We start from the raw sequence: 26,488 nt of genomic DNA on the forward strand, positions 1-26,488 counted from the left end.
ATTTAATTCCAGATTTCATTGTCCAAAAAGCAGTCCGTTTCATTCAGTTTTTTAAAGGGGTTTTAGCCCAAAATAATTTAATCCAATTGGTCCCAATCCATTCATACTTATATACATCAGTGATTCAATCGTTTAACACTTGAAATATTTTTATAAAGTTCAATTTTTCCAATTTACATGCAATAATTAAACATAAGCCGTGATATTCTTTGAAAAAAACTGTATGAGAAAAAACATTTAGACTCTACGCGAGTTTTCCTAGATTCTTAACGCATTTGGGTTTCAATATTCATTACAATGTTGTTTACATATACAACAATTATACAATAGCAAATAAATATATACGTATAAATCGAAAGGAAGAAGAGTTAGGCTGGTGGGCCTACCTAAGCCCATGAGTTGCCATTTTCACCTATGGTTGAGCCTTCATATCATTTATTTTTATCCGGACTCGATTAAACAAAGGAGTCGGGCCTTTGGTCGAACAGGTTCAATAGAAGAGACGGCCCAAGTGGCCCACGCCAAGGTTCTATGCAAACAAAGAGGGGAAAAGGGGAATAGCGGTTAGAGGGCATCTATGCTTAGCAAATTAATTAACAGAGAACTTAAAAGATAAGGCACCATCATATATAAGTATATATACATAATACATATACCAGGCATATACATTGTGTTTAACAAAGAAAAATAACACAAGAATGAAGCCGTAAAGAAAAAACGACAAAGTAATTTAAGAAAACAGGCCCAAAACACAAAGTGATGAAGGAAATGAAGCCTAATGCTAGAATCAGATAGGATAGGCCCAATAGGATAAATACACAGGAAGATTATCCCTAGAGCCTCACCACTGAGTATGTAAGACAAAATTCATAAGTTAAACTCAATGATATACAAGGTATAGCCTTTATATACACCAGAGTGTATACAAGCCATATATACCTTGTATATCTCAGGTATATCAGTAAGAATATCAACACAGAAGAAGGTAAAGGGGAGGATAACAAAGAAAGGTTAAAAAAAAACACTTTTAGATGCAACAGGGTCAACTCAACCTGAAGATATGCATATAAAGTCTCATAAGGCAAAAACAGGGCCAAGCATGCCATATTTCAATTCACAGAGGAGGGTTTATGCCAGCCTTTGAATTTTTAAACAAATACACAGAGGATAGGTTCAATTTCCATCAAATGGGATGACTTGATCATATATGGATACATGCTAGCATACATTGACTGATATCAGGAAAAAAACACATAGACACAAAAGGCCATAGCTGGTCATTTTCACACATAGAGACATGCTTTCATTTCAAATGAGTTATGGACTATCCCAACAGATGCAAAATGACATTAAGCAACACATTGGAGCACTTAACACTTTAGACCATTACTGGTCACTAAGTCAAATCCAACATGAGAAAACAACTAGAGAGTGTTCATTAAAGGATTAAGACTTAATATACAGCAGCTTAAGGCAGTTTCTATGCTAGACTAGGTGAAGACAAGTTAGAACAAGCGTGTTAGAGTCTTAAGACACTACTTCAGATCCCTTTTACATTTAGGACTTTCACAACTAGTTTGAAAATATATTGAACAACTTCGTTAAGTTAAAAAATCTCATAAGTCATTAAGAGGGTGAAACAGTTAAGCATTTAGTAAATAAGGGGTTAAATGTAACCTAAACAGACTAATGATAGGATTAGGTAAACAAGAGTATATGAACACTTATAAACTGCGACATTGAGTATTCTAAAAGTCAAATAAGCAACTTTTAGAGTCAAATCCATAGATGCACATATAAACCCCAAATGGATCCTGAATACAGCCATACTACACTACTAACACATAACAAAGATCATTAAAGCTAATATAGGCATTGACAGATCCAGAATTAGACTAAATAAGGTAATCATGCTAAACATAGACATATATTCAATAGTAAAGAGATTAACAGGCTTATAGGGTGATTTATACTAAAGCTTTAAATGATCAGTTTTATTAGGTTAACATTTTGAGGTGAACACATGAGTAAAACAGGACAAACACAACTGTATCATGACATGCTAATGAAGGCAGGATTACTATTTCAAAAAAATAAATTCTCACAACTCATACCATTATATTGGACACTGAATATGACTATTCAAACAAACAGAGCTCTTCATAAATAAAGCACATGTGATCATATAAGAGACCTTAAAACAGGATACTCCTAGGCTAGACATTAAGGGAGGCAAGCTAGGCAAATATACACTTGGTATACATATGATCAAGCTAATCTAAACCAGCAGTTATGCTTATCATGCTACTAACTTTAAAATGAATGATATGCTTACAAGTGATTAATTGAACCACACTTAATCTGAATTAACACTAAAGATATATAAACTCACACTTAATCTGAATTAACACTAAACATATATAAACTACCAAACTAAACATACTTAATGACTAGTTGATACTATCAGAATTAAACTAAACATTAAGCTAACACACAACAATTAAACCTAACTGATCATGCTAAACATGCATATGAAAACCTATTAATGAATAAACTAATCTACCAATCATGCTATTAAACATACTAACAACTGAACTAACACATAATTAAACCAAATAAGCACATGAATTACTTAAAATAAACAAAAGGAAAGAAATTTACCTTTCTTTTGCGCACCCTTGTCGAGAATAAAATTGGAAGCTCCTTATCCTTCTCAACCCGATACTCTGCCATAAAACAGAAGAGAATTTTAAAATTTTAGACTAGAGCAACTTAGTAAGTTAAAGGTTCCTGCAAAAAGTTGCTAGATCCCTAGGTTTACTAAGCTATTTTTCGGATTTTCGGACTTGTAAGGTGTGAAAAAACTTGTTGAACTTGTGGAATATGGGGTTCTTTATATAGAACCCCAAAATCCCAACTTAATTTTCAAAAATCGATGTGGGATAAACAGCATTTCACAAGGATTCCTCTTGAATCCATGTGAACCATTATAAACCAATAGAAATCGCAACTTTTGGGTCTCAATGAGACAAAAACCATTAAAATGCTTGCAGGAAAAGAAAAGAGAGAGAGAGAGAGAGAGAGAGAGAGAGAGAGAGAGAGAGGGAGGGAGTTAATACCGTGTTTGGGGTTAAAAACGGTGAAATTGGGTGAGAGAAGCAAAGCAATAAATGCTCTTGCCATTCTCGGCCATGACACAATCAAAATATCATCGTGAGAGTTTCATCGAAACCCTGAGAGAAAAAAGAAATAGAGTATGTTTGGTATGTCTATGTGTGTATATGTTTAAGGGATTGGGCCGGGTCAGTCCCTTGTTGGGCTGTACTCGGCCAATTCAAAAGAAGGAAAGGGGCAACCTTAGATGCATATGTTGATATATATGCGTTGATATATATGCATTATACATGCATATTCGTGTATATTCGTATATATATGGGGGGCCAATTATGCAACTTTAACAAATAACCAAATTTGAAAGTGTCCATTAATTAAACATTTCAATTATGACTAAATTAAAACTTCTTAACTTAATTAATCATTTTAAAGACATAGTCAATTTGCATAAAAGAACTTAAATTGCGAGTATGGCCTTAATTGACTTAAACCATGTAATTGGCTATTTCAATTATGACCGCAATTAACTAACAATTGATTGTTTCAATTGTAGCCACAACAAATCACATAACAAACAATTTTCAAATATAACCACAATTAAGCATCTAATTAACTATGATTAATTTAAAATTGTAAATGCAAATTATCATTATGCAATTTTGAAATTGAGAGGAAAAAATGATTGTTCATTTAATTAATCGAGTTTCTTGAAACTAAAAGGAGTAAAATACTTGTCAATTTGACACTTGATAATTTAAATAATTATTTAAATAATTTTTTTGAGTTATTTTCTGATTGATCTTTGACAAATACTTTATATTAATAGTAAAATATGCAAAATACTTTTAAATGACTTACAATATATATTTGAAGTTGTTTTGCCAAATGCCATGGCAAAATATTATCAAACTAATTTTGTATAAATTATTTTGACTTATAAAATACATATTTCACTCCGTTTGAGATTCAGGAACTCTGAATAATTAAATAGAATTATTAGAGGTCAAAAATTAGGTGTCAACAGTAGCTGCATAACAAAAGTAAATACCATCACATATATGTTCCATATACCTCAGTTTAAATACAACTTACTATCAGTCTCAAGGTTGACTAAAGAATTGAGGTGCTCAACGATTTTTTTCCCTGATTTCTGTGTTTTCCAGGATCTTTACACTGGAAGGGTGAAAGCGATTGGTAAGGAAGATGGTGGCTTGTATTTTCTTGTTGATACTGAAGTCAAGGATGGAAATATACAAGAAGTTACTTTAGTAGCTAAGGAGGAACAAGTTAGCAGCAACTACTTGAACAAAACAACTGATAAAGTAGATTTGTGGCATAGAAGATTTGGTCATCTTGCTTCCAATGTACTTCAAAAGTTAGTGTCTAATAAGATTCAAGATATAGATGATAGAATAAAGAATTGCACTGTATGTTCGTGTGCAAAACAGATAAGATTGTCATTTCCTTCTAGTAGTATTAGAACTTCAAGGGCTCGCTTGGTATGAGGGATAAGGATAAATAATTTCGGGATTACACGTTTAGTTGGGATAAAATTGCGGTATAACTGATCCCGGGATTGTAGTGTTATTTTATCCCTTTGGGAGGGTGGAATAACTAATCCCGGGATAACTAATCCGTAGATAAGTTATCCTGGGATAAATTGTTTCCAACCAAACAACCCCCAAGTTGTTTTGAGATTGTTCATATGGACCTATGGGGTCCTTACAAAATTCCCACTATGAATGGTAACAAGTACATTTTGACAGTTGTTGATGATTTTTCAAGGATGACTTGCGTGTTTTTACTGAAATTGAAGTCTGATGTGTGTGTTGTGATTCAACAGTTTCTTATTTATGTCAAAACTCAGTTTGATAAAACAGTTAAAGTAATTAGAACAGATAATGGAACTGAATTTGTGAATTCAGTATGCAGTGACATGTTTAAAGGGTTAGGCATTGTTCACCAAACAACTTGTGCCTATACTCCTCAGCAAAATAGAGTAGCTGAGAGGAAGCATAGGCTCACACTAGAAGTCACAAGAGCACTTAGGTTCCAGGCTGAGATTCTAATAAAGTTTTGGGGTTATTGTGTTTGGACTGCTGTATATTTAATAAATAGATTGCTAAGTTCAGTTATTCAGTACAAGACACCTTATGAGAAGTTGTATGGTCAGAAACCAAAGTGTGACCATCTGAGAGTGTTAGGCTACTTATGTTATGCCAAAACAATTCAAGAACATGACAAGGTCATGTCTAGAGCTAGATCAGCTGTGTTTTTGGGCTATACTGAAACACAAAAGGGGTATATAATATATGACCTAGGTATATAATATATGACCTATCTACTAAATCTTTTTTTGTTAGTAGAGATGTTAGTTTCAGAGAAAATACATTTCCATTTAAAAACCGAAATAGAGTCAGATAAAACAAACTATCACATCTTCCCTTTACAAGATACAGTTGCAGAAAGTGATATTGTTTCTGACACATCTCAAAATAGCAACACCATCGTGACACAACCTCTCATACAAACACCTACTGATCACATAGCCCAAAGCTTACCAGTATCTTCACGAACACAACCTGAAGCATCAAGTCCAACTCCTATAGTTTCACCAAATGAACCAATCCAAATTGATTCTGCACCAACAGTTTTACCAAATGAGCCAATACTAACTGATATTGTACAACCAGTTTTACAACCTGCTGATGTGAGAAAGTCTGCTAGAGGGAAGAAACTAACAATATGGATGAATGACTTTGTGTCACTTAACATTTTGTGTCACTTAACATTCACAAAGATGTACTATATGCAATGTCAAATTATGTATCATATGGTAGTCTGTCATCATCTTACAAGAACTATGTTGCAGCTTTCTCATCAATTACTGAACCAACAACTTATGCTCAAGCTTGCAAGGACCCAAGATGGGTTGAAGCTATAAAGAGTGAAATTGAAGCTTTACAATCTAATAAAACTGGGGAAGTAGTGACTCTGCCAGGGAAAGATCCTATTGGTTGCAAGTGGATATATAAAGTAAAGTATAAAACATCTGGTGAAGTTGAGAGATTAAAGCAAAGGCTGGTTGCAAAAGATGGGAATTGACTACAAAGAAATATTCTCTCCTGTAGTTAAGATGAAGAGTGTCAGAACTGTATTAGTAACAGCAGTAAGAAAGCATTGGCATATACATCAAATGGATGGACATAATACCTTCTTGCAAGGGGATTTATTTGATAAAATTTACATGGACTTGCCACAAGGTTTTACAAGTCAAAGGGAGAACCAAGTGTGCAGACTTGTTAAATCCTTGTATGGAATGAAACAAGCACCTAGACAATGGAATGCTAAACTCTCAAAAACATTAACTAAGTCTCAGTTTAAACAAAGCCAGTATGATCCTTCACTATACATCAAACACACTACTGAAGGATCTATCTTGGTTTTAGTGTATGTGAATGACATGTTGATCACTGGGTAAAGTCTGAAACTGATCGAAGAAACTAAGTCTAGTTTACAGAAGGCTTTCAAAATGAAAGGAGAATTGAGATATTTCCTTGGTATTGAATTTGCAAGGTCCAAACAAGGTGTACTAATGAATCAAGAAAATACTCATTAGAGTTGATATCTGAATTGGGACTGAGTGTTGCAAAACTTGCAGCAACACCCATGGACACTAATGTCAAGTTAACTACAAAGAAATATGATGATCAGAATACCCTCAAGGCAACAACAAAGGATCAACTTGCTGATCAAAGTGCATATAAGAAACTAATTGGCAAACTACTCATGATATAACCTTCAGTGTTCAAACATTAAGTCAATTCTTACAATATCCTAAGAAATCACACATTGATGCTGCAATCAGAGTAGTCAGATATATGAAGAACCAACCAGATCAAGGCACATACGTTAGTAAAGGTTAAGGCGGCCATCGCTTATGGATGTTGACTAGGCATCATGTCCTCAAACTAGGAGATCTGTTACTGTACTTGGTGAAGATTGGTGATTCTATGGTGTCCTTGGAAGTCAAAGAAACAAATCACAATCTCTAGAAGCTCAGCAGAGGCTTAGTATAGAAGTCTAGCAATTGTGGTGGCTGAGTTAGTATGGATTCTTGAATTGATGAAGGAGATTGGGAATGAAGTCAAGCTACCAGTTGACATTTCTAGTGATAGTAAAGCTGCTCTACAGATTGCTGCAAATCCTGTGTTCCACGAGAGAACTAAACACATTGCTTCATCCGGAAAAAAATACTACAAGGTCTTATTACAAATAACTACATTCCAACATCAGAACAACCAGCATATATATTGACAAAGGGACTTAACAAGGTTCAACATATGTACTTGAGCTCCAAGCTAGGAATCTGTATCCCTTCCTAGCTTGAGGGGGCGTATTGAGAGAAAAAGAGTCCCAAGGGTAGTTTGGTACTTTCACAAGTTAGTTAAAGCTAGTAGTTGTTAATACTAGTCCTAACTGTAATTAAGAAATGGTAGTTAGAATAATCAGTTGATAATCTATCTCTTTGTGATATAAATACACATATGATGCTCATTATGAATCACAATGAATAAGATTTTCTACTCCACAATTTCTCTCTACTCCCATATCTTCTTCCTCTTTCTTCTTTCAGTTTCTAGGGTTCATGTCTTCATGGATTCATGCACAATAGCATGGACACCAAACTACTAACGAGTTCTTCACGAGAATGATGCAAGTACCACTATACGAACCATTGTTGCTTGCATAATTGTCCTCTGCAAACCAAACCACTCCTTATTTAAGTGTTCTAGTTTCATTTAAAATAAAATTTAAAGTGATGAAGAATCCTAACTGAAAATTTAAAGTAATAAAGAATCAATCACAATGAATAAGATTTTCTACTCCACAATTTCTCTCTACTCCCATATCTTCTTCCTCTTTCTTCTTTCAGTTTCTAGGGTTCATGTCTTCATGGATTCATGAACAATAGCATGGACACCAAACTACTAACGAGTTCTTCACGCGAATGATGCAAGTACCACTATCCGAACCATTGTTGCTTGCATAATTGTCCTCTGCAAACCAAACCACTCCTTATTTAAGTGTTCTAGTTTCATTTAAAATAAAATTTAAAGTGATGAAGAATCCTAACTGAAAATTTAAAGTAATAAAGAATCCTAAATAAAAGATGTTATAATGTACGATACTGTCCTATAAATTTTGTGATTTTAAACTTGTCATATTTGAATTATCAACTTGCTATATACTCCCTCCGTCCATCTTAGAAGTCAAAAAGCTCTTTATTTGACTATATTTTTCTCCAACTCTTTTCATATATTGTGAATTATTAGTTATTTAGACTTATATGTAATTTTCAAATATGTTAATTTTATTATAAAATACTCGAAGAATCTATATTTAAAATTAAGCAAAAAAAAAATGAGAGAGTACATCAAAAGAGACTCTTTCTGTCTTTTAGTAAGACCCAAAAAAGATTTTAAAAAAAAAGGTAAGATACTCCGATTGGGACGAAGGGGTTATAAAATTGTACAAAAGGAGATATACAGAGGGACAAAAGCACAATAACATAGGCAAGATTCTACCAATGCTCTGATAAGAACAGAAGAAAGTTGGGTTCAAACGTTCTACCGAAGTCACTAGATCACCCTCTTCTGGTTCCATTTATTGCCAGGCACTACTCCGCTTCCGATCTAGATTCTTCGCTTTATGAAATTTAGCAGGGCAGGAAATAAAGTATGAATGTAACTTCAATTTGAAAAGAGATATTATCAGCTCAATTTCAGATTTGAAGTATCCTCTTAGCAACGAAAAGAACCGAGGACCCAATGCAGTTCACAACATTGACAACTAGAAGAAACAAAGTGGAAGACACCACCAATAGATACAGAAAGTCACATGTCCATGAGTTACACACTATAGTCAAGTACTTACAAAACAGCATAATAGGCAAAGATAGAACTTCCCTAGGAATAATCAGCAACATGGTCACGTTTTTCCATAAGCAAAACAACAAAAGGAGAAACAGAAATTAGTCGTCGAAAGCGCTAAGTAAAAGAAGTCGATTATTCATGGTTATTAACTTCGCCTAGTTGCTTGGCAAAACATCTTGATCATTCAACCTTCCCCCCAACAACAGCACCTCCACCCACAGCAGAATCTGTAGACAAAACCCAAAAAAGATTAACGAAATTAATTTATAATCTCCAATAGATATCAAAATGGGCAAAACTACAGCAATCATCTGATACATTTGCTTACCATTTCCCTGTGCTTCACCACCTTTCCCAAGCCATGTACTAAAAGCACCTGTAACCCTATCCACTACATTCTGTCCAAACCCTTCACCAACACGTGTTTCTCCAGAAGCACCATTATCCCCTTTCTTTACATCTTCAATAGGACCTAATCGTCTTTCTACTTCTTCTGATTCAGTCACCTTCCCCATTGGCTTTGCTTCCTCTTTTTTCTCCTTCTGTCTTGAAAGTGACCCAGAAATCACCTCAGATAATGCCTTGTCTTCCTCTCCGGGCATAAATTTCTTTGCTAAATACTCCTTCATTGACACCCCTTTATCAGTTTCTTTAATCTTCCCTTCATGCTCTGCATCGACACCTCCCCTGGTTTCATGTCCTGTAACTCCAGTCGCAGTACCCTGAACTTTTGCCATAACTGTGCTACCAGCACCTGCCACTTTTTCATAAACTGGAGCAAGTTTTCCTGCCACTGTTTGCGCCACTGAGGTCGTTTTTGCTGTATTGTTATCACCTTCCGTGGTGCTCGACTTGTTAGTTCCCTCCTCTGTGCCACCATAGCCTAGCTTGGAGGCTACAACGTTCTTTGCAGCAACTGCCTTATCAGAAATTACTGATGTTGCTGATGAAATCTTCTCTGTATAGCTACCAGGTTTCCCAGTTGTGTCATGAGGTAAATCTTCTGGCTTGCTAGATTCCTCCTCTGGGCCACCGTAGCCGAGCTTGGAGGCGACAACGTTCTTAGCAGCAACTGCCTTATCAGCAATTGCTGTTGTTGCGGACGAAATCTTCTCTGTATAGCTACCAGGTTTCCCAGTTAGTGTGTCCTGAGGTAAATCTTCTGGCTTGCTAGGATTCATACTCTTAGGAATTGATTCAGTATCTTCACGAACTGAAGGGAAATCAGCAGGTGTCTCTTGTGGAGCAAATTGATCATGTGATCCTGTATAGTGCCTATGTTCTGTTCCTTGATCAAGTTTCATGTCCCCTGCTACTGGACCTGGCCTTATAATTCGTTCAGTCCCTTGTTTTCTTGTTGTTTCTGGAGCATCATTTACACCCATTTTGTCGAATGAATGAACAAGTGGACTTACTCCTGCTTCTTCATTGTCTGTTACACAAGCATGATATGGCGTTTTTACAAGATTCAATTAAAATATAGCAGTAGCATCTAATGTACCAGGATTAATCAACTAGCAGTTTAAGAGAAGTGAACACTTACTGGCTCCTGTCGGATCATTAACTTTGCTTTGATAGTTTGTTGGATTCTGCTTCATCTTTGGACGGTCTTTAGGGGCATGAGGATCTTCTTCTATGCCTGCTAGTGCTCCCATTTTGTGCACATGCAATCCCTGAATTAGTTTCCCAGGGGAAGTAACATGATCAAAGCCTTTAGGCTCATGAGTCTCAGAAGCAGCAACAGGTGGTCTATCCATCTCTTCATGGGAGTAGTAAGGCGGATTCGCCGCCAACCCTTTTAATGGTCCAATATTTTCATGACCCTGCAGTCCTTGATGTTGGTGTTTTTCAAGGGAAGTAACGTGATCGGTGCCCTTATTCTCATGACTCTCAGCAAAAGGAGGTCTGTGCCTCTCTTCAGGAAAGTGAGTCCCCTCCAAAGATGGTGGCCTCGCAAATTCATCTTGCCTTTGCAAAGTTGGCCTATGCACTTCTTGATCATTTTTCACCATAGACTCATAACGATCCTCCTTTGGGCTAGTTGGATTCTCCAATTTGCCCATTGGCCCAATATCCTCTTTTCGAATATCTTTACTCCTAACAGCATCTATTCCGTCAATTGCAAAAAAAAATTCACAAGACATAAGTCAGGAAAGCAATTATCAAAGTAGTTCCTAATATGCTAAAAAAAAATGGAAAGGGGGTAATGGTGAAACGTACATGGTCCACCATGAACTTCTGCACCTTCCTCCATTTCTTCATCATCAGTTACTTCTTCTTCTTCTTCATTTGGGTCGTGCTCGTGTCCAAGACCATGCTTTAGATGATCCTTGATCTTTTTTGCCTTTGCCTTAACCTTCTTTAGCACTGATGTTTTATGATGATGTTCCCCTTCATCATGAACTTGACCGTGACCTTCCCCTTCCATCATAAAAAAAAAAAAAAAAACTCAGATCAAACAATTAAGAAAGTGAAAAGGGGCAAATAAACATATAGTACACTTCCTCTCAATTTTCAGTAAGAATTTCTCACCTGAATGCAATCTGGTACCTTGGGGATGATGCAATTGTGCTTCCATAATGTCTAATTATGTGCTCGATTTTTCTCTGTGTATACTGTACATTTATAGTTATCAGAAGAAAGAAAGAAAGAAAGCAGATAGATGTTTTAGAGAAGAGACAAAGGATGAGAATAGTTTATAGAGGGAAAAATTGAACTAATTGACCACCTTTGCATGGCAGTGGCGTTCTGTCAAGGATACACGTTGTTACTGGATGAAGCACGTCTTTGTTATAGGACGCGTGGTACGGCTTTTGTGGGACACAGTTGTAGACGTGGCTTTCTATACCGACGTGATTGGCCCTCAAAAAATGAACTGCACAATGTCGTTCTTATCTTTCTAGTTCTTATGAGTTACTTATGACCGTAAAATTGTACAACTTGCTAAAACCGATCCATTACTGGCGTTCAGACGGTTTCAATTGTTAATAATTGAACTGCCTTGAGATCACTGGACTCTTCCCGAACCGTTTCAGATAACAGTTCCACAATCTAACGCTCCAAATTCAAACAATAGTCATCACGATTCAAATCATTGGTCGTATGGTGTTGTGGTCTAATTGAATGTCACAAAAGAGCTCTTCAAACAAAACTTTTCAATCAGTTTTCGAAGTCAGCATTTTCCAACATTAATATACCTTAAGTAATAAATTTGACAGTACAGTTGTCCCAATTATGCGGCATTTTTCACTTTTTTTAGAGTTAATTTGATTACATTTTAAAATTAAACTGAATTAAATTAACTTAATTTTTTAAGATTAAAATTTATATATTTAAAAAAATCAAATGCATAAACAGATCCTTAAAGTTGTTATAAAATTTCATTTTGACATCTAAACTAAAACTTATTCCAATTAGACACTTCAAGTATGTTTAAAGTGTACCAATTAAACACACAATGCTGAACATCGCAAAAGATTTGTTCTACAACTTCCTTTTGGTGCGTGTATTGATAAAAGAATTACTTTTTTCTTTCTTAAAAACTCACATTTTATATACTCCTAATTTCTATCTACGAGCAAGAACCCATCACCTTCAAAGTTCAAACAACCCATCAAATCTCTAAACAGGCGTGATTTATTAATTTTACTGGTTGAAAGTTTGATGATTTTCTGAAACTTTTGAAGATAGTTATGTTGAGAGATGGAAATCGATTAGCATGATATGCTTTTACTGGTCTCATGATTGTTTTACTTTTTGAAACATTTCTAACGTAAAAAGTTTCTCTAACTGTTCTAAAACACAAATTAATTACCAGCAGAATTTTCCTTATATTTGATAATGATCTGTTACTTTTGAACCCATCTCCAACTCTATTTGGGGTTTAGCTTAGCAGTATGACAGTATCGTTTGGCGAGGAAGAAGATGACGAGGGGTGCAGAGATCTGTACTTGTTTTGGGAAAGAATAAGGGAAGATGGCGATGGTGCAGAGATCATCTAGGGGGGGAACGTGATGATCGAAAGAATGGCTTCTGTTTTGGGGAAGAAGACCATAAGGATTTTTTGCTTTTCTGTTCTATTTGTTTTTTTTTTTTGGTTGCTAAAAACCCACTTTTTGGTTAATCTTGACTAACAAGCCACGTGGTTGTTTTGCATTCGTTACTTTTTCCAGGTCACTGCGTGTGAACTAGACACAATATTTCTGTTTAACTTGCTAGTCACGAGGTGTTTAATAGGCACCCGAATATACTTGGGAATAAGCTTTACTTGAGGTGTCAAAATAAAATTATGTGACAACTTTAAGGGGTTATTTATGCATTTGGCCATTGAAAATTACATGATAAGTATTATAATTTGTAATTTTTTTCTATTAATTTAGTAAAAATATAAATCTAAAAATATTAGTTAAAATTCATTTTGTTTGAATCGAAACAAAAAATGTCACATAAATTAAGACAGAGTGTACTATATTTGATAGTATATTGTTTATTTTCAGTTCTTTAGAAAATTACGTAAATTACAAGTGAAAACCTGTCACGCAATTAAAGTTTAGTTGCAAAAAAAGGAAATTTCTTATATGCTAGCCGCGGAAATCAGCCAGCAAAGCTTCGAGTTTTATAACTATCATCGCTAATATCTTTTGATGTGATTATTTAAGTACAAAATATCAACAATGTTAAAGTAGCAACCTTTATCCCCTTTCAATAAACAAATACTGTTCCAAACGCTTGACAAATAAACTCTTTTTATCCACTTAGACTAATTATTTAATACTTATATTCTTTGTTTTCATTACTCTCACACGATAGTTCGCCATAATTTTTCTTTTGCAAGGTCTAATAATATTGAAAAACCAATATTTAACATATAACTACGTATCGCTTGAAAGTTACAAGATTAATCTTCAAAAGATGTACTCTATCCGTTCCATATTACTTGTCTACTTTCCTTTTTTAAAAGTCAAATTATATAAATTTTGACCAACATTTTGAGATATATTTTTTCACCATATTAATTTGAGAAGAATTGCAACTTGTAGTACTTTTTGTATATTTTTTAAATATCTAACTTATAATTTCAAATTATAGAATTGATCTAATCCGGTTTAGCTTCAAAGACTGATCAACTTGACTCTCGAAAAGCGAAACAGGACAACTAATATGGGACAGAGGGAGTAAAAGAAAAACTTAATTTTCATCTTTCCCGATGATAATTCATACTTCTTATCCATTTGTTACTCATATTTTTCTTTTGCACGACCTTTAAAAATATATTAACTAAAACGATAATTTGACTATATTATTTCTATTTAGTTTTTGATATAAATGAAAACATTTCTTCCTTGTACAATATTAATCTCTGTATATTTATTAGAGTAAAGTTAAAGATAAAAAATAGTAATAATAATTGAGATGGAGAGACTATTACTAATATCCGCATACCTGTAACTAAGCTACTAAACGACAGAGTAAGAAAAAACACAAGAGCGCACTTGGGATGGACTGACCCCAGCATTTTTAGCGGGAAGCAGGTCGATGTATGTCACACCCTCGCCATGAGCGCCATTTGCAAAATACAATTCCGTTACATTTCAAAACCTTCACTCGTCTAACAACTCTCTCTCTCACCGTAATCAGGACATGCGAACTCGATTTCTGAGCAGAGATTACTTCAATTCGGCTCCATGTCCACCCTTGGATTTCCTTCGCCTGCCTCTTCCTCATCTCCCTGCTTCCAACGCCTCCACATTCGATGACCTTCATTGTTTTCACAAACTTCCTACACTTAGTAATATCGATGTCGAAATCGAGAGATTTCCAATTGATGAAACTCTCTCTCGCTTATTCTCATATGTTTTTCCTCACAGGATTCATGTTGAACTTGCCCAGTTCGCAGATCCTCAGCCTTTCGCTGGAAAACCTGACTTTGATGAGCAAACAAGCGGAACTACAAATTCAGAGGTAACTTCTGAGCTTAATTTGAACTTTTTAGGGTTTAAATGTTATTTATTAAGTTCATCGTGAAAATATTCACTTATCTAATGCATCTGGTAATGTTCCGTGTAACCTTAAGTGAAGGATATAATTTGCTTAGAAGCTAAGAATTTAAATGCAAATTTAGAGGTAAATGCTGAGCTTAATTCGAACTTTTAGGGTTTAAATGTTATGTATTAACTTCGTCATGAAAATACTCTTCAGTGAATTTGGACATAGAAGATGTTTTTTGGAATAAAATTTATATATCTCGAAACTACGTAAAAAGTACTATAAATCACAATGATTAGCAACTTGAAATATTTAAAAGGCATATAAAGAAATTCTGGTGAAAGAAAAAAATTTGATTGACTCTCGAAATTCTAATTGTGCCACATAAATTGGGACAGAGGGAGTATTCACTTATCTGATGCATCTGGTAATGGTTCCGTGTAGCCTTATAGTGACGTAAGAGGCTGATAATATAAGGAGGATCTAATTTGCTTAGAAGCGAGTAAGAATTTAAGGTGTAAAGTTTTTGTGAGAGAATTTAATTGATACGTAATGTAATGTCGAATTGAAATGCATGCTTATGTTGATTGTGGATCTCTCCCAATTTGCATTGACTTACTTGTTAATATTAGCTTTCCTTGGGATCTGTTTACGGATTTGTACAATATGAAACTCAATAGTTATCACTTTTAGTTTGAAAATAATTTTAAGAGATATTGCATGTTGACAGAAATTTGATAGTATAATTATTAAGATTTTAAGATGTTTTTTCTTCATTTATTGTAATGTTACAAATTTCTGATGTAGGTTTGATGGTGCAGATGTGATTATAATAAAAGAATTGTTTTCATTGCATGATTCGGAACTCATATTCATTCTATAACCTTGCAATTTTCTTAAACATACAACCAGAGGTTAAGGTTTTGTCACAATTTAAATAAATCTATAGAAATTTAAGATTTCAGATACCTGGTAGACCTTCTCGTGACGCTCAATGTGCTTCACCGAGGCAGTACTACCTGAGTTTGTATTGTAATATTGGTAATTACTTGCTTTACTGAGGTAAAATTACGTTGAAGTGTAACATGTAAAAGTGTACATGTACTGCAATGTCTTTGAGAAAACTAATGAGGTTTTTGCAATGAAAAGAAATTTAATCTCAACTGAGATAGAGTAGCAGTTATTCAAAAAAACTAATACTAGTTTCTTCTTACCTCATTAAAATTATGTCTGTTTTAGGCTGCTTATATACTTATTTATTGCAGGGGCCTATGGTTTCCTATGGCAAGGGGAAGGGCAATCTTGAAATGGTCCAATTTGAGATTCCAGAGCTGGATTCATCCTCACTTCCATTGGTAAACCATCTCGGCAATCAAGCAGATATAATTTATATACTACTAGCTAAATTCTCATGTGGAACTCTACATTTATGTGTTCTCCTGTTGTCAGCTAGAAGACATCCCTTATTTTGGAAAGGAGAACATGTCGATTCCCTCTCAGATTTCAGATGATGAAAATAAGCTGGTAATATTTTGATGAATTACATATTTCTTCTGGCATTCAAGTTTTTAGGACTCTAGGGAAGTGCTTTTGGTTTATCTTGCTAACTTTTGCTATGATGGTGAACTACATAGGATAGGAATACCAACTCCTCCCTTTCTGTCAAGGGCGAAGTCTTTGGTTAGAAATGAAAAACGGGTGGTTCGTATTGATGGAAGAAGCTTGGTCATTTCAATATGATATAATTTTTAATTACATGCATGGGTTGAAGTTCTCAAGTTTTAAGAGAGTCTGTTCTTTCATCTCTTATATATATTTATGCAGCTGGTACCTTTAGATTTTTTCTTGTCGGCCTCAATCATCATATGAGTAACTATAACACCTAATTTACAGTTCTTAAGCATAATTTTCTGGGATATTGTAAGAATCACCTAAGAAGGTTCTTAAACACAATTTGCTGGGAGATTGTATGCAACCGAGACCATTCATGTCTCAATAACTGGATATTGAAATATAAGAATCACCTAAGAAGGTTCTTAAACACAATTTGCTGGGATGTTGTATGCAACCAAAACCATTCATGTGTCAATATGTGCCATCCTTCAGTTTCAAACATCTTTCCTTTTTAGATATATAATTCTAAGAGATAATGATGCTTAATGACACAGTGACCTTTTATTGAAGTCTGTTCATTGTGGAGGAGTATGAAGAAATTACACTCCATGCCATCATGTTAATTTACTTTTCGCAGACTGCATAAAGGAAAGGGAAGGACCTAACCAATTAAAGCACTATTCTCACTTTGTAAAAGCTCCACTAACTGGTTTGGCGCATCATGTTCATTTATTGCAGGATATGCCCGATCTTGAAGTTAGGCTGCAACATTCCCTTGACACTCTGCAATCTATTTGTTCAGTGGATGACATCTGTTCTGTGTCTTTTCTGGAGAAAAGCTCTGATTTGATGGAAGATAGTGATTTCAGTCAGGGGAAATATCATTCTAGTATTGATGTCTTTCCTCTTCTTGAAGTGGATGAGGCAGGTTTGGGTATTGTCAGTGATAACTTTATAAAGGAGAAAGTTCTAATATTTGAAAATATTGAGCTTCAGTGTGAGACACCAGAAAGTGAAGGAATGGGTAACGGAAATGAGCTTTTGAATTCCACAAAGTTTGACACATTTCAACACCTGTCAAATGGTAGTTTAACAATGGACTGCCTTGAAGTTGAGGTTCCGTGCTTGAACTTCTCTTTAGAGATGGATCTGATAAGTATTATTGAGCTTGAGAAAAACTCGGTGATCCATCAAGGCATAGAAAATGATGGTCCAATATGGGTAGGAAGCCTGATCATTTTTGATGAATTGCAATTCTTTGATTCAGACCTTTATAATTTTTGTGAATTCCTGTCTGAAGCAAAAGTAGATATTGAAGATACATGTGACCTGATGTTGAGGGAGGCCAAGAACTTCAGGAACTTTGACGAATTGGTTGTTTCCCATGAGCTCATCCCTGTGGATAATTCTTTCGGATCATTGCCTGTGCCACTAGTTTCTGAGAATGGAAATATAAAGTCATTGCACTTCTGTATTAAGCAAATCCTAGCTGAGTTGGAGCCACAGTCTTTCTCTATGTCTGATGGATTATACTTGGATTGGCATTTTGTGGAAGAAGAGAAATTCAAGTGTCGAGAAGACTTCTTCAATTTATCGGGAGAGATAGATGATAACAACATTGACCTTTGCTTGAACTTTATCGACAATGAGATGCTTATATCAGACTTTTTTTTCTCTAGTGATAGTCCACAAAAACCAAAGAGAGTGGAGAGCAAAGAAATGTTGAGTTTACCTTCCAATGGTATTCCTGTTTCTCCCATGCCTCATAACATAGAAGTGTCGACTAAGTTGCTGAAGGATGGAAAGTTCTCAACTGAAGGAGTATCATCCCAATATATTTCTAAAAAGGCATCTTTGTTTGCTGACTCCTGGTCAGAGTTTAATGATCTTGATTTTTTCTTAAATCCAAAAGAGCATGGTAGAGACAAAGATTATAAACCAGCTGACAGTTCCGTTGATACTAATGCCATGGGCCAGGGCAGGTTTCTCCCTTCTGCTGCCACATCAGTGCAACCTCAGCAGTGGAATATCAAGGTGCATCAAGTATTGTTGTCTTCTGATATTCTACTTCTAATTGATGATCTTAGGAAAATCTTTCAAGTTATCTTTGAAAGACGGAGAGATTTAATTGAGACTCAGGATCCATCTCAAGCTGTGGACGATATTGCTATTCTCCGCCTTTCAAAGAAAAAGCTCATCAACTTGATTAAGAAAAGAAGTGTGTGCAGAACTTCTTTGTTCCAGGATAGTGATAACACAATGTCATTGGTCACATTGTCTGCGATCAAACAGATGGTGTGGTATCTGTGCTACTATGGTCTGCATACAACCTATCTATACATAGAAAAGTTGTACAGAAGCTTAAAGGGATTGGACTCTAAACTTGACTTCCTCTACAACTTCATAAAAGATGTGCATCAGAAGGTTGAAAAAGATATACATAAGTTCCATCCATCTCTTTCTGTTATTAAGGGTATACTGCAGGCGCGTATGAGCAAGGGTAGTTCAAAAATATTGATTGTGGCTGAGCCAGTGTTCTGGTGGTCAGTGAAGAAACTGTTAACTTCCATGAATATTTCATTTAGTCAACCACAGAATAGACAGAAGGATGATTTTTACAAATTAGAAGATGCCAGCCAAATGATTCACGAATCACATTGCTGTTTAGTAACCCAAGAGTAAGTCGTAGTTCCTACACGAAATATGCTGGGATATTGGCCTGTTTAATAGTTTGGTTGATCAAACCTGCAGTGGTTTCTTGGCTGTATCCTTGTGTTTAGGATGTAGTCTTTGCTGTTATTTCCAATTGTGTTTAGGGCAAACACTAACATTTTGACAGCTGGCCTGCTTAGTCCTTAGTGTTTCACATAGCAGAAGTTATCTATTTTCAACCAGGCTGGAAAATTACTAGCAAATTTTGACCTTTTCAGACTTTGGTAGTCTATTGTAATTGCTATTTCATTCCTGATAAAGAAAACTTTTAATTAGGTGGTCTATAAAATTCTGGTGTTAAGGTGCCTCTAGGAGAAAAGTATTCTAAACTTAAAGATAGGTATTCTTCTTTAGCTGCAAAGCTACTTTTGATCGGAACTAAGATATTCATTCTCATAAGGTAGGCTGGCTGCGTAAATGGTATTTATGCTTCACAACAATAACCTATACATGTGATGTTAATGGTCTTATGTTTCTCTGCAAGAGAGGCATTCAGGTCTTTGCCATTAAAATGTATTTCTGCAAAAGGTTCTTAAAATAGATATTAACCAGTGATCCATAGTAATTCTATAATTTGACAAGAAAAACGAAAAATCTACAGATATCTGGGAGAATTTGAATGAATTTACTTTCATGAATTTGAATGGATGCTTACTGGTTAAGAATCATATTTTCTTTTGATAAATTGCCCTAGAATGCTGAGGTAGTACCACCGGAAAAGAATGTTGACTTCACAGTCTAACCCTTGAGTTTGAACTGTAGTGATCCTTCTAAATTGTCGAAAATCTAATGGTCTTGGTTAATAAATTTTAGTTTGTGTTTTCTCTTATCTCTTTCTATCAGATCTTTGCTCTCTAACATGCTTGAATGAAGCTAGTTATTTGCTTTAGTTTTAACTTAAACCAAAATCTTAAACTGGCCGATGGGAATTCACAGATAAAATCTAAAGTTCACCATAAAAGTATCATGGCAGACACCATATAGTTTGGCTACATTGAGACGGTTCAAATTTGTTTATTCTTAATATTGTTTACCACAATTCTGTTGACAAGTTCCCTAAATTTTAAATGAGATTTAAATAAGTGAATTGATTCTACTTTTTTTCCCCAGGCATCTGTTTGCCCCATTTCCATTTGACAAATTTGAAATTATCTTGGAATATGGAGGTTCGCAAGGATCATCGAAAGTATCTTCCATCTCACCAAAGTCAGATAGAGTTCCTCCACTTCATTTCCTTAAGGTGGAGATGGAGGACCCCAGTGTTGCAAAAGCACTTTGTGATGGCGTTGACATGCCCAACACAGATGAACCTAGAATGGCAAGTCTCTATCTTTCGCTTGACCACCGATCTGTCTATCAGTTTGACAGATATCACATAGTTTTGTGTTTCCTTCCAATGAATGCATGACACCAAATTGTTTTTGTAAATGGAATCAAAAGTTTGAATACTGTCAAAATTTTCAATATTCTTGTTGTTTCACTATTGTGCTTTTTGAGTAGCACTATATGGTTCAATTTTCATTGAAGTGTTAACCACCATGATATCCAAACTCGAGAGACGTGATGGTTGTAAATTCTTTGAGTTAGAATATGGTCGGTTATTAAACTTGTAGGTATGAGTTTGTTCTTTTGAGTACTTGGATTTCTTCCCTTCCTCATTCTTTTGGTGCTTTGTCTGCCTTTTCTTGCTTGTTTGAAATAATTCTTCGACACAGTTGACTTGATTCCCTGTTTGAGCCTCCCATGTGGGGGATTTACCTCACTGTGGCCTGATGTATTTCCATTTTTACATGGTACTGAGGTTTTCTCCTTCCAAGTCATATTCTGCTATATCTGGTAAATTATTGACAGTTGGAGTATGAGCTTTTATCTTCTGATAAAATCACCTAAAACCTTGACTTTGATTACTACATGAAGAGAAGAGAATTGTTTAGCGTTCAATGCTTTATGCTGTCGATCAGACTAGAAGTAGATGATTCAAATATGCAATAACAGATTCCTCTTGTTCATTCCTAGAGGCTTCAAAATTTAGAACTTCTTCTGACATGCTCTTTTTCTAGGAAGGAGGTCCTCACTCTTTCTCTACTCTCAATGAGATTGACGTTACATTTGAAGAACTGCTGAATTTCCTTCCAGTGGAAAAGAACTTGAAGGGTGGAAGCATGGAAGCATTACTGGGAAATGAAGCTTGCTCTGCTGTATCTCAACATGCAGTGTTCAGTTTAAGATCTGAGCAAAACTGCGGAAGCGCAGATGGCTGTCCTGAGACAATCATTATAGTTAACACACACAACTTTGATAAGGAAATGGTAATTTCAAGGAGAAGTACATACCAAAAGATTCTTGCATTTGAGAAGAAAGGAGTACAGGTCGTAGAGCGTGATCTACGTCAGCCTGTTGATATTATAGTCAGTGCATCAGCTTGCCTTGCCTGGTATGACAGCAAAAACATTGCAAAGAAAGCTACTGCACCCGACGAGGCTTTTTCTTGCTTGCCTCTGTGTGTTGAGAATATTGCAGCAAGTATTTTGATGTCACTCAGTTTTTCTTTCAGTGGCTGCATCCTGGTAAATTAGCTTGTTTTTTGTTTTTATTTTGTTTTCAAACTGTCCACACCTAAAGAGTGTTGTGCTAGATTGTAAGGTATGCATTGCATTTATTTCAGAAAGAGCACTGGAAAACCAAAAAAACAATAAAAGCAACTGACTTGGTCCAATATTTGATTGGCTTTCCACCCTGTAAGATAGGAAATATACACATTATTAGCTGCAAACCCAAGTGTTTGAGATCAGAAAAGGATTATTCAAAAATTGAATATGTTTTTTCTATTTTGACTTTTTCATATTATTTGTTAACAAAAATATTTCATGCTTGTGTATGTTCATTCTATGTAGCTTTATAGGGTCTTAAAAAGTTTGCACTCCACTTGGAGAAAAATCTAGATAACATTTTTCACGCCCTGCTTTGTGTTCAGTTAATTGCAGTTGTGGCAACTGTTAGATCAGGATTAAAATGTCAATAATGAGAGACAGAGATGGTTGAGAATACCAATTTGAAGATTTTAAGGTGATTCCTACAAATTATAAACATTCCACTTACATACACTTCAATGAGTTAACATGAAATACCTTACATTCTCCTGATTGCTTATAGTGTCCTTTGTCTTCCATAAGTGCTACTTGTCGCAATTCGTCATGTACCAGTGAATCCGATTCCAGCTCTGTCATTACTTATCTTCACTTTGCTTTGTCTTGTGTCCCTCGGGTATTGGGATAACTTCAAGCCCCTTAGCTCACTTGTATCGGAGGGAGCTTTCTTTCTCTTTTTTGGTTGGCAGGGTCAGGTCCTTTCTCACTGGGCGAGCGCATCCGGTTCTAAAGTCCTTTCTTATTCTTAAACAACTTCCGGTTCAGTTGCTGAATCCAAAATAGTGAAGGGTGCTTGATAATATTCCATTCCTTAAAAGCCCGTGAATAATCCGGTAGGGAGGTAAGAGCGAGTAAGACTAGAGCCAAACTCCACTTTTGCTGTTGCCAGGTGGAATGATTCATTCAACCTCGGTATCGGCAACCAAGACACCCTCGGTTTCCGAGAAGGGTTTTAATGGCGACCGGACTCCTCTTCTCTGGAAGTCTAATGGTTTGGGGGACGTCGATTCCCTGGATTTTCTGGCTTCCCTTTCCCTTCAACCAGCCACTCTAGAGCCAGTAGCTACTAAAGCGTAAAGTGCTAGTTTTTCCTTCCTCGTGAGTATAGCGTGATAAGCCCAAGTTACAGCAGCTCCGGATGAAAGGGGAATAAGGGTATTAAGAAAAGGGATTCCCTTAACCATCGTTTCATCATAGTGCTCTTTTATCTCTAGCTTAATTTTAACTCCTTCACATTTCAAATATTGAATATTCTTCAAAATGGTCATTTGGTAGTACCCAGTACAATTGAAAGCATGCAAATATGCAATTACTGGAAGTAACATCATTGAAGGACTAAGAAAAAGTATGACAATCTGATGATATACAGTAGGCGTAGTATCAATTTGATATTGGAAATTTCAAGAGTTATGTATCTATTAGGTCCTTCTAGTGAACCTGTTTTAGAACTTCCTGGAAATTGAGAAACTATCATGAACTTATCAGCTAAAAGAGGAATTCAAATACTACTTCTCATATTTGTTTCTCTACGCTTCAAATCTCTCGGTTCTTCCTTGTTCCTTAGCTCTAGAAGTTCACTATTGCATTGCAGATCTGATGCCAATGATCAACTTGAGATAGGCATTCTTTTTTGTCTCAGTGAACGTTTTGAAAACTGAGTACTATCACCATGTGCGCTTAATATCTCTCAACCACAAGTTATCTTGTTTACATCATGATGATATAAGCACAAGATGATGATATTCATTACATGGCTGTTCTTGAATATAGCGGATCACTTCAAAGAAGTAACAGTGACTGGAAATGGAAATAAGAGCACTTATTTCTTATAATTTTAGAATGGACCAAGATAGTCTAGCATGAGCACTGCTTACACAGAATATTTTGTTCATAATATTTAGTATTTCTTGGCCATTTTCTTTAGGTCTTTGAGGGAGAAGGCGACTTTATATCAGGAATTATGGAGTCATCTGATGAGCTCTATGCTGCTGCTGCTAGCTTGGGCATGGATATACAGATCTTTTATTCATATACTTCTGAGATGACTGAGGAGATCATATTATCTTGTATCGAACTTTCGTCGAGGACAAGCAGAGGGCTCTACTCTAAGATGCCTGAGTCACAAACACTGGCAGAATCATTCCTTACTGCATTTCCTTCAATTAATTCACTCTCAGCTCATGCAATATTGTCTTCAGTGGGCTTGCTTGTTGAGTTTCTGGAATGGCCACGTGAACACAGAATTCATGCAGTTCAGAAATATCAGGTTCCTGTTGAAAGCATCACATTACTGAGTGCTTTGAGCAGATTTGGGGAGCGGGAAGATTCTAAATCGGGAATGACAGATTGCTCCTCTTCAGTTTCTTCTGCTCCAGACTCTGAAAGTCTTCATTTCAAACGCACCTATGGCGGGACAAAAAGAAAAACCACCTGGGATATTGAGAATCTGAATATGCCTAAAAGTGAATTATTTGATTTTGATCCACCAAGAACATTTTCTAAAGGCAGATTGCATCATCCCAGAGCATCTGGCCTGCGTGATTCTTTGGTTTCAGAAGATATCAACTTGTTTGATGAATTTGGGAAGTCTAGCTTATCATTTGACGAACCGTGTGTTCACAGACAGTTATTAGACACCTATGTCACAAAAGATCTTTTTGACGTAACTGAGCTCTGTGACTATCAGATGAGAAAAAATCCACAGATGGGAGGTGGTGAGTTAAATAAATTCAAGGCCTCACAAATTGATAAGTGTTTGCATCCAAGAGAGAGAGTTGATGTGGGTATGATGAACAAATTGGATAGACAAAACAACTATTCAGGAAATCTTAAAGAGGATATCACAGGTGAGGTTATTAACATTGATGATACTGTCGCATCTGGAAAAGCTTTCCATAATGCAAAATACAAGTCCTTTTCTACCCAGGTGCATGCAATGGAGACTCGTACAACAGGAGTTCCTACAGCTGCTAAAAAACTCTTTTTTGGAGCAAGTGATTTCCAAGAATTTCCAACCACTGTGGAAATTGACTCTAGCCCAGATGCCTGCACTTCTGTGAGAGACCTTGGGCAAGGATCAAGGCAAGGAATGGGACAGCATTTAAATGCAGGCTTCAATCATAATAAGATTCAATTTAAGCACCAGAAATGGGTCCCAGAAGAGGGTATATCCCAGAAAGTTAATTTGACTGATCTGATGAAGCAAGAAAAAAATACTGCCTGTTATGGCGAGACACCACTCTCAAACGCACTTCAATCCACTCGATTGCAGCAAGGTTCACCCTGGACAATTGAATTTCTGAACAGAATCAGGGAAAAGAGTCGGTCACGCCAGCAATCTCTCCCATGTGACTTATCAGCCCCTTGTTACGGATACCTCAGTAAATCATCAAAAGTTACAAAGAGAAAGAGTCCATCTACTCTGGAACTTTACAAGTACCAAGGAAACAGTTTCCCAGAGGCAGCAACCAGGAGAAAGAGGCATATGAAGGGCATGCAGCTACCAGCATCCACTAGTGAGAAGGCTTCAGATCGTCCTATTCCATCATGGACACCCATTGATAAGAGAGCAAAACGGGTATATGTGATATGATTTTCTGTTTTTTAACTGAATTTAACCGTTTTTAAAATTGCTTGTTCTCTCCTCATTCGACAATTCTTCACAGTATGACTAACTGCAGGAGCTATCCTTTGCAACAAATGGAAACGGAGGGCAATCTAAACTGGTATGGAGTGACAAGAACTCTCATGCATTTGGCAGAAGATATTAACTCTGACATGTGAGGTATATTGGGCCAATACAATAGCTCTCAGTAATTCTCAACTCATAGATTTTTTTGGAACCTTACGTTTCCAGGACATTAAATATTAATCAAATTGCACGATCATTTACAATTCATGTAGCATAATTCTGCAATTGCTGGTGTCGGAAAAATGTTCACCATGTACCGAGCCTCTTATTTTTCCTAGTCGTATACTTCTTCTGTAGCATGTCTGCTCTGTGAGTTCAATCAATTATGAAAGTAAAGTAGCAATCAACCATATCAAGATATGTAAGACTTTTTTTGGCCTTTCTTCTAGAAGTCTCTTTATTTGAGAAGCAAGCACACGTTAAACATGTTAGGACTAAAGATTCAAAATGCCGATACTTGTAAACAGATTACTGAAAGATAAATAGTTTACTGCTAATGTTATACTTGGGGGCAAACAAAGCTTCTGATTTTATCTGAGACTTTTTGGTTTACCTAAGCTACTGTTGCACCGATATATTGAAGGAAACCTGGGACTTAGAAAAGTACAAAGAATGACCTTATTATGAATAACTTCCCCCTTCTTTGCCTTTCAGGGGTTGGGGGGTGAGGGAAGGTGCCGTGACCGCATGGAATAGGTGAATCCTAATTTGCATAGATAAATTGACCAGCTGCATTTGTAGTATCTGAAATAAAGCACCATGCATGATCATGGTAAAGGACCAATTTT

General features: G+C 35.9%; 2 protein-coding genes and 1 long non-coding RNA gene across 6 annotated transcripts; 1 reads left to right on the forward strand and 2 right to left on the reverse strand.

Annotated features, from left to right (window-relative positions):
- Positions 1-263: 263 nt before the first annotated feature.
- Positions 264-3,227, reverse strand: LOC132046206 (uncharacterized). The gene is made up of 2 exons (XR_009412644.1): positions 2,410-3,227; positions 264-2,372 (listed from the first exon to the last, which is right to left on the reverse strand). It is a non-coding gene; the product is annotated as an uncharacterized LOC132046206 (long non-coding RNA).
- A 5,658-nt stretch (positions 3,228-8,885) lies between these two features.
- Positions 8,886-11,742, reverse strand: LOC132046205 (low-temperature-induced 65 kDa protein-like). Of its 4 annotated transcripts, none has more exons than XM_059436764.1 (5): positions 11,583-11,742; positions 11,271-11,471; positions 10,594-11,157; positions 9,379-10,482; positions 8,886-9,277 (listed from the first exon to the last, which is right to left on the reverse strand). In XM_059436764.1, exons 1-5 carry the CDS (start codon positions 11,626-11,628, stop codon positions 9,231-9,233), a joined length of 1,962 nt encoding a protein of 653 aa, XP_059292747.1. In that variant the 5' UTR covers positions 11,629-11,742; the 3' UTR covers positions 8,886-9,230. The 4 variants fall into 4 exon arrangements, with proteins under 4 accessions (XP_059292747.1, XP_059292749.1, XP_059292748.1 ...); XM_059436766.1 differs by having other exon boundaries at positions 11,601-11,732; XM_059436765.1 differs by having other exon boundaries at positions 11,271-11,465; positions 11,583-11,727.
- Positions 11,743-14,648: 2,906 nt separating this feature from the next.
- LOC132046208 (protein SHORTAGE IN CHIASMATA 1) lies at positions 14,649-26,391 on the forward strand. The gene is made up of 8 exons (XM_059436772.1): positions 14,649-15,011; positions 16,301-16,390; positions 16,485-16,559; positions 17,388-19,327; positions 20,472-20,683; positions 21,426-21,928; positions 23,934-25,586; positions 25,690-26,391. The coding sequence occupies exons 1-8, from the start codon at positions 14,691-14,693 to the stop codon at positions 25,777-25,779; spliced, it is 4,884 nt and encodes a 1,627-aa protein (XP_059292755.1). The 5' UTR covers positions 14,649-14,690; the 3' UTR covers positions 25,780-26,391.
- Positions 26,392-26,488: the final 97 nt, after the last annotated feature.

Source organism: Lycium ferocissimum, unplaced genomic scaffold (genome assembly GCF_029784015.1).
Source record: "Lycium ferocissimum isolate CSIRO_LF1 unplaced genomic scaffold, AGI_CSIRO_Lferr_CH_V1 ctg984, whole genome shotgun sequence".
NCBI lineage: Eukaryota > Viridiplantae > Streptophyta > Magnoliopsida > Solanales > Solanaceae > Lycium > Lycium ferocissimum.

Bases quoted from the DNA above. Each gene is read 5' to 3' on its own strand.
- LOC132046205 (XM_059436764.1), bottom strand. From the start codon at position 11,628: ATGGAAGCACAATTGCATCATCCCCAAGGTACCAGATTGCATTCAG. The intron at 11,472-11,582 runs GTGAGAAATTCT...TTATGATGGAAG, and splicing joins AGGTACCAGATTGCATTCAG to GGGAAGGTCACGGTCAAGTT. The intron at 9,278-9,378 runs GTAAGCAAATGT...TTTTGTCTACAG, and splicing joins TGGTGAAGCACAGGGAAATG to ATTCTGCTGTGGGTGGAGGT.
- LOC132046208 (XM_059436772.1), top strand. From the start codon at position 14,691: ATGCGAACTCGATTTCTGAGCAGAGATTACTTCAATTCGGCTCCATGT. The intron at 15,012-16,300 runs GTAACTTCTGAG...TATTTATTGCAG, and splicing joins GCGGAACTACAAATTCAGAG to GGGCCTATGGTTTCCTATGG. The intron at 19,328-20,471 runs GTAAGTCGTAGT...TTTTTTCCCCAG, and splicing joins TGCTGTTTAGTAACCCAAGA to GCATCTGTTTGCCCCATTTC.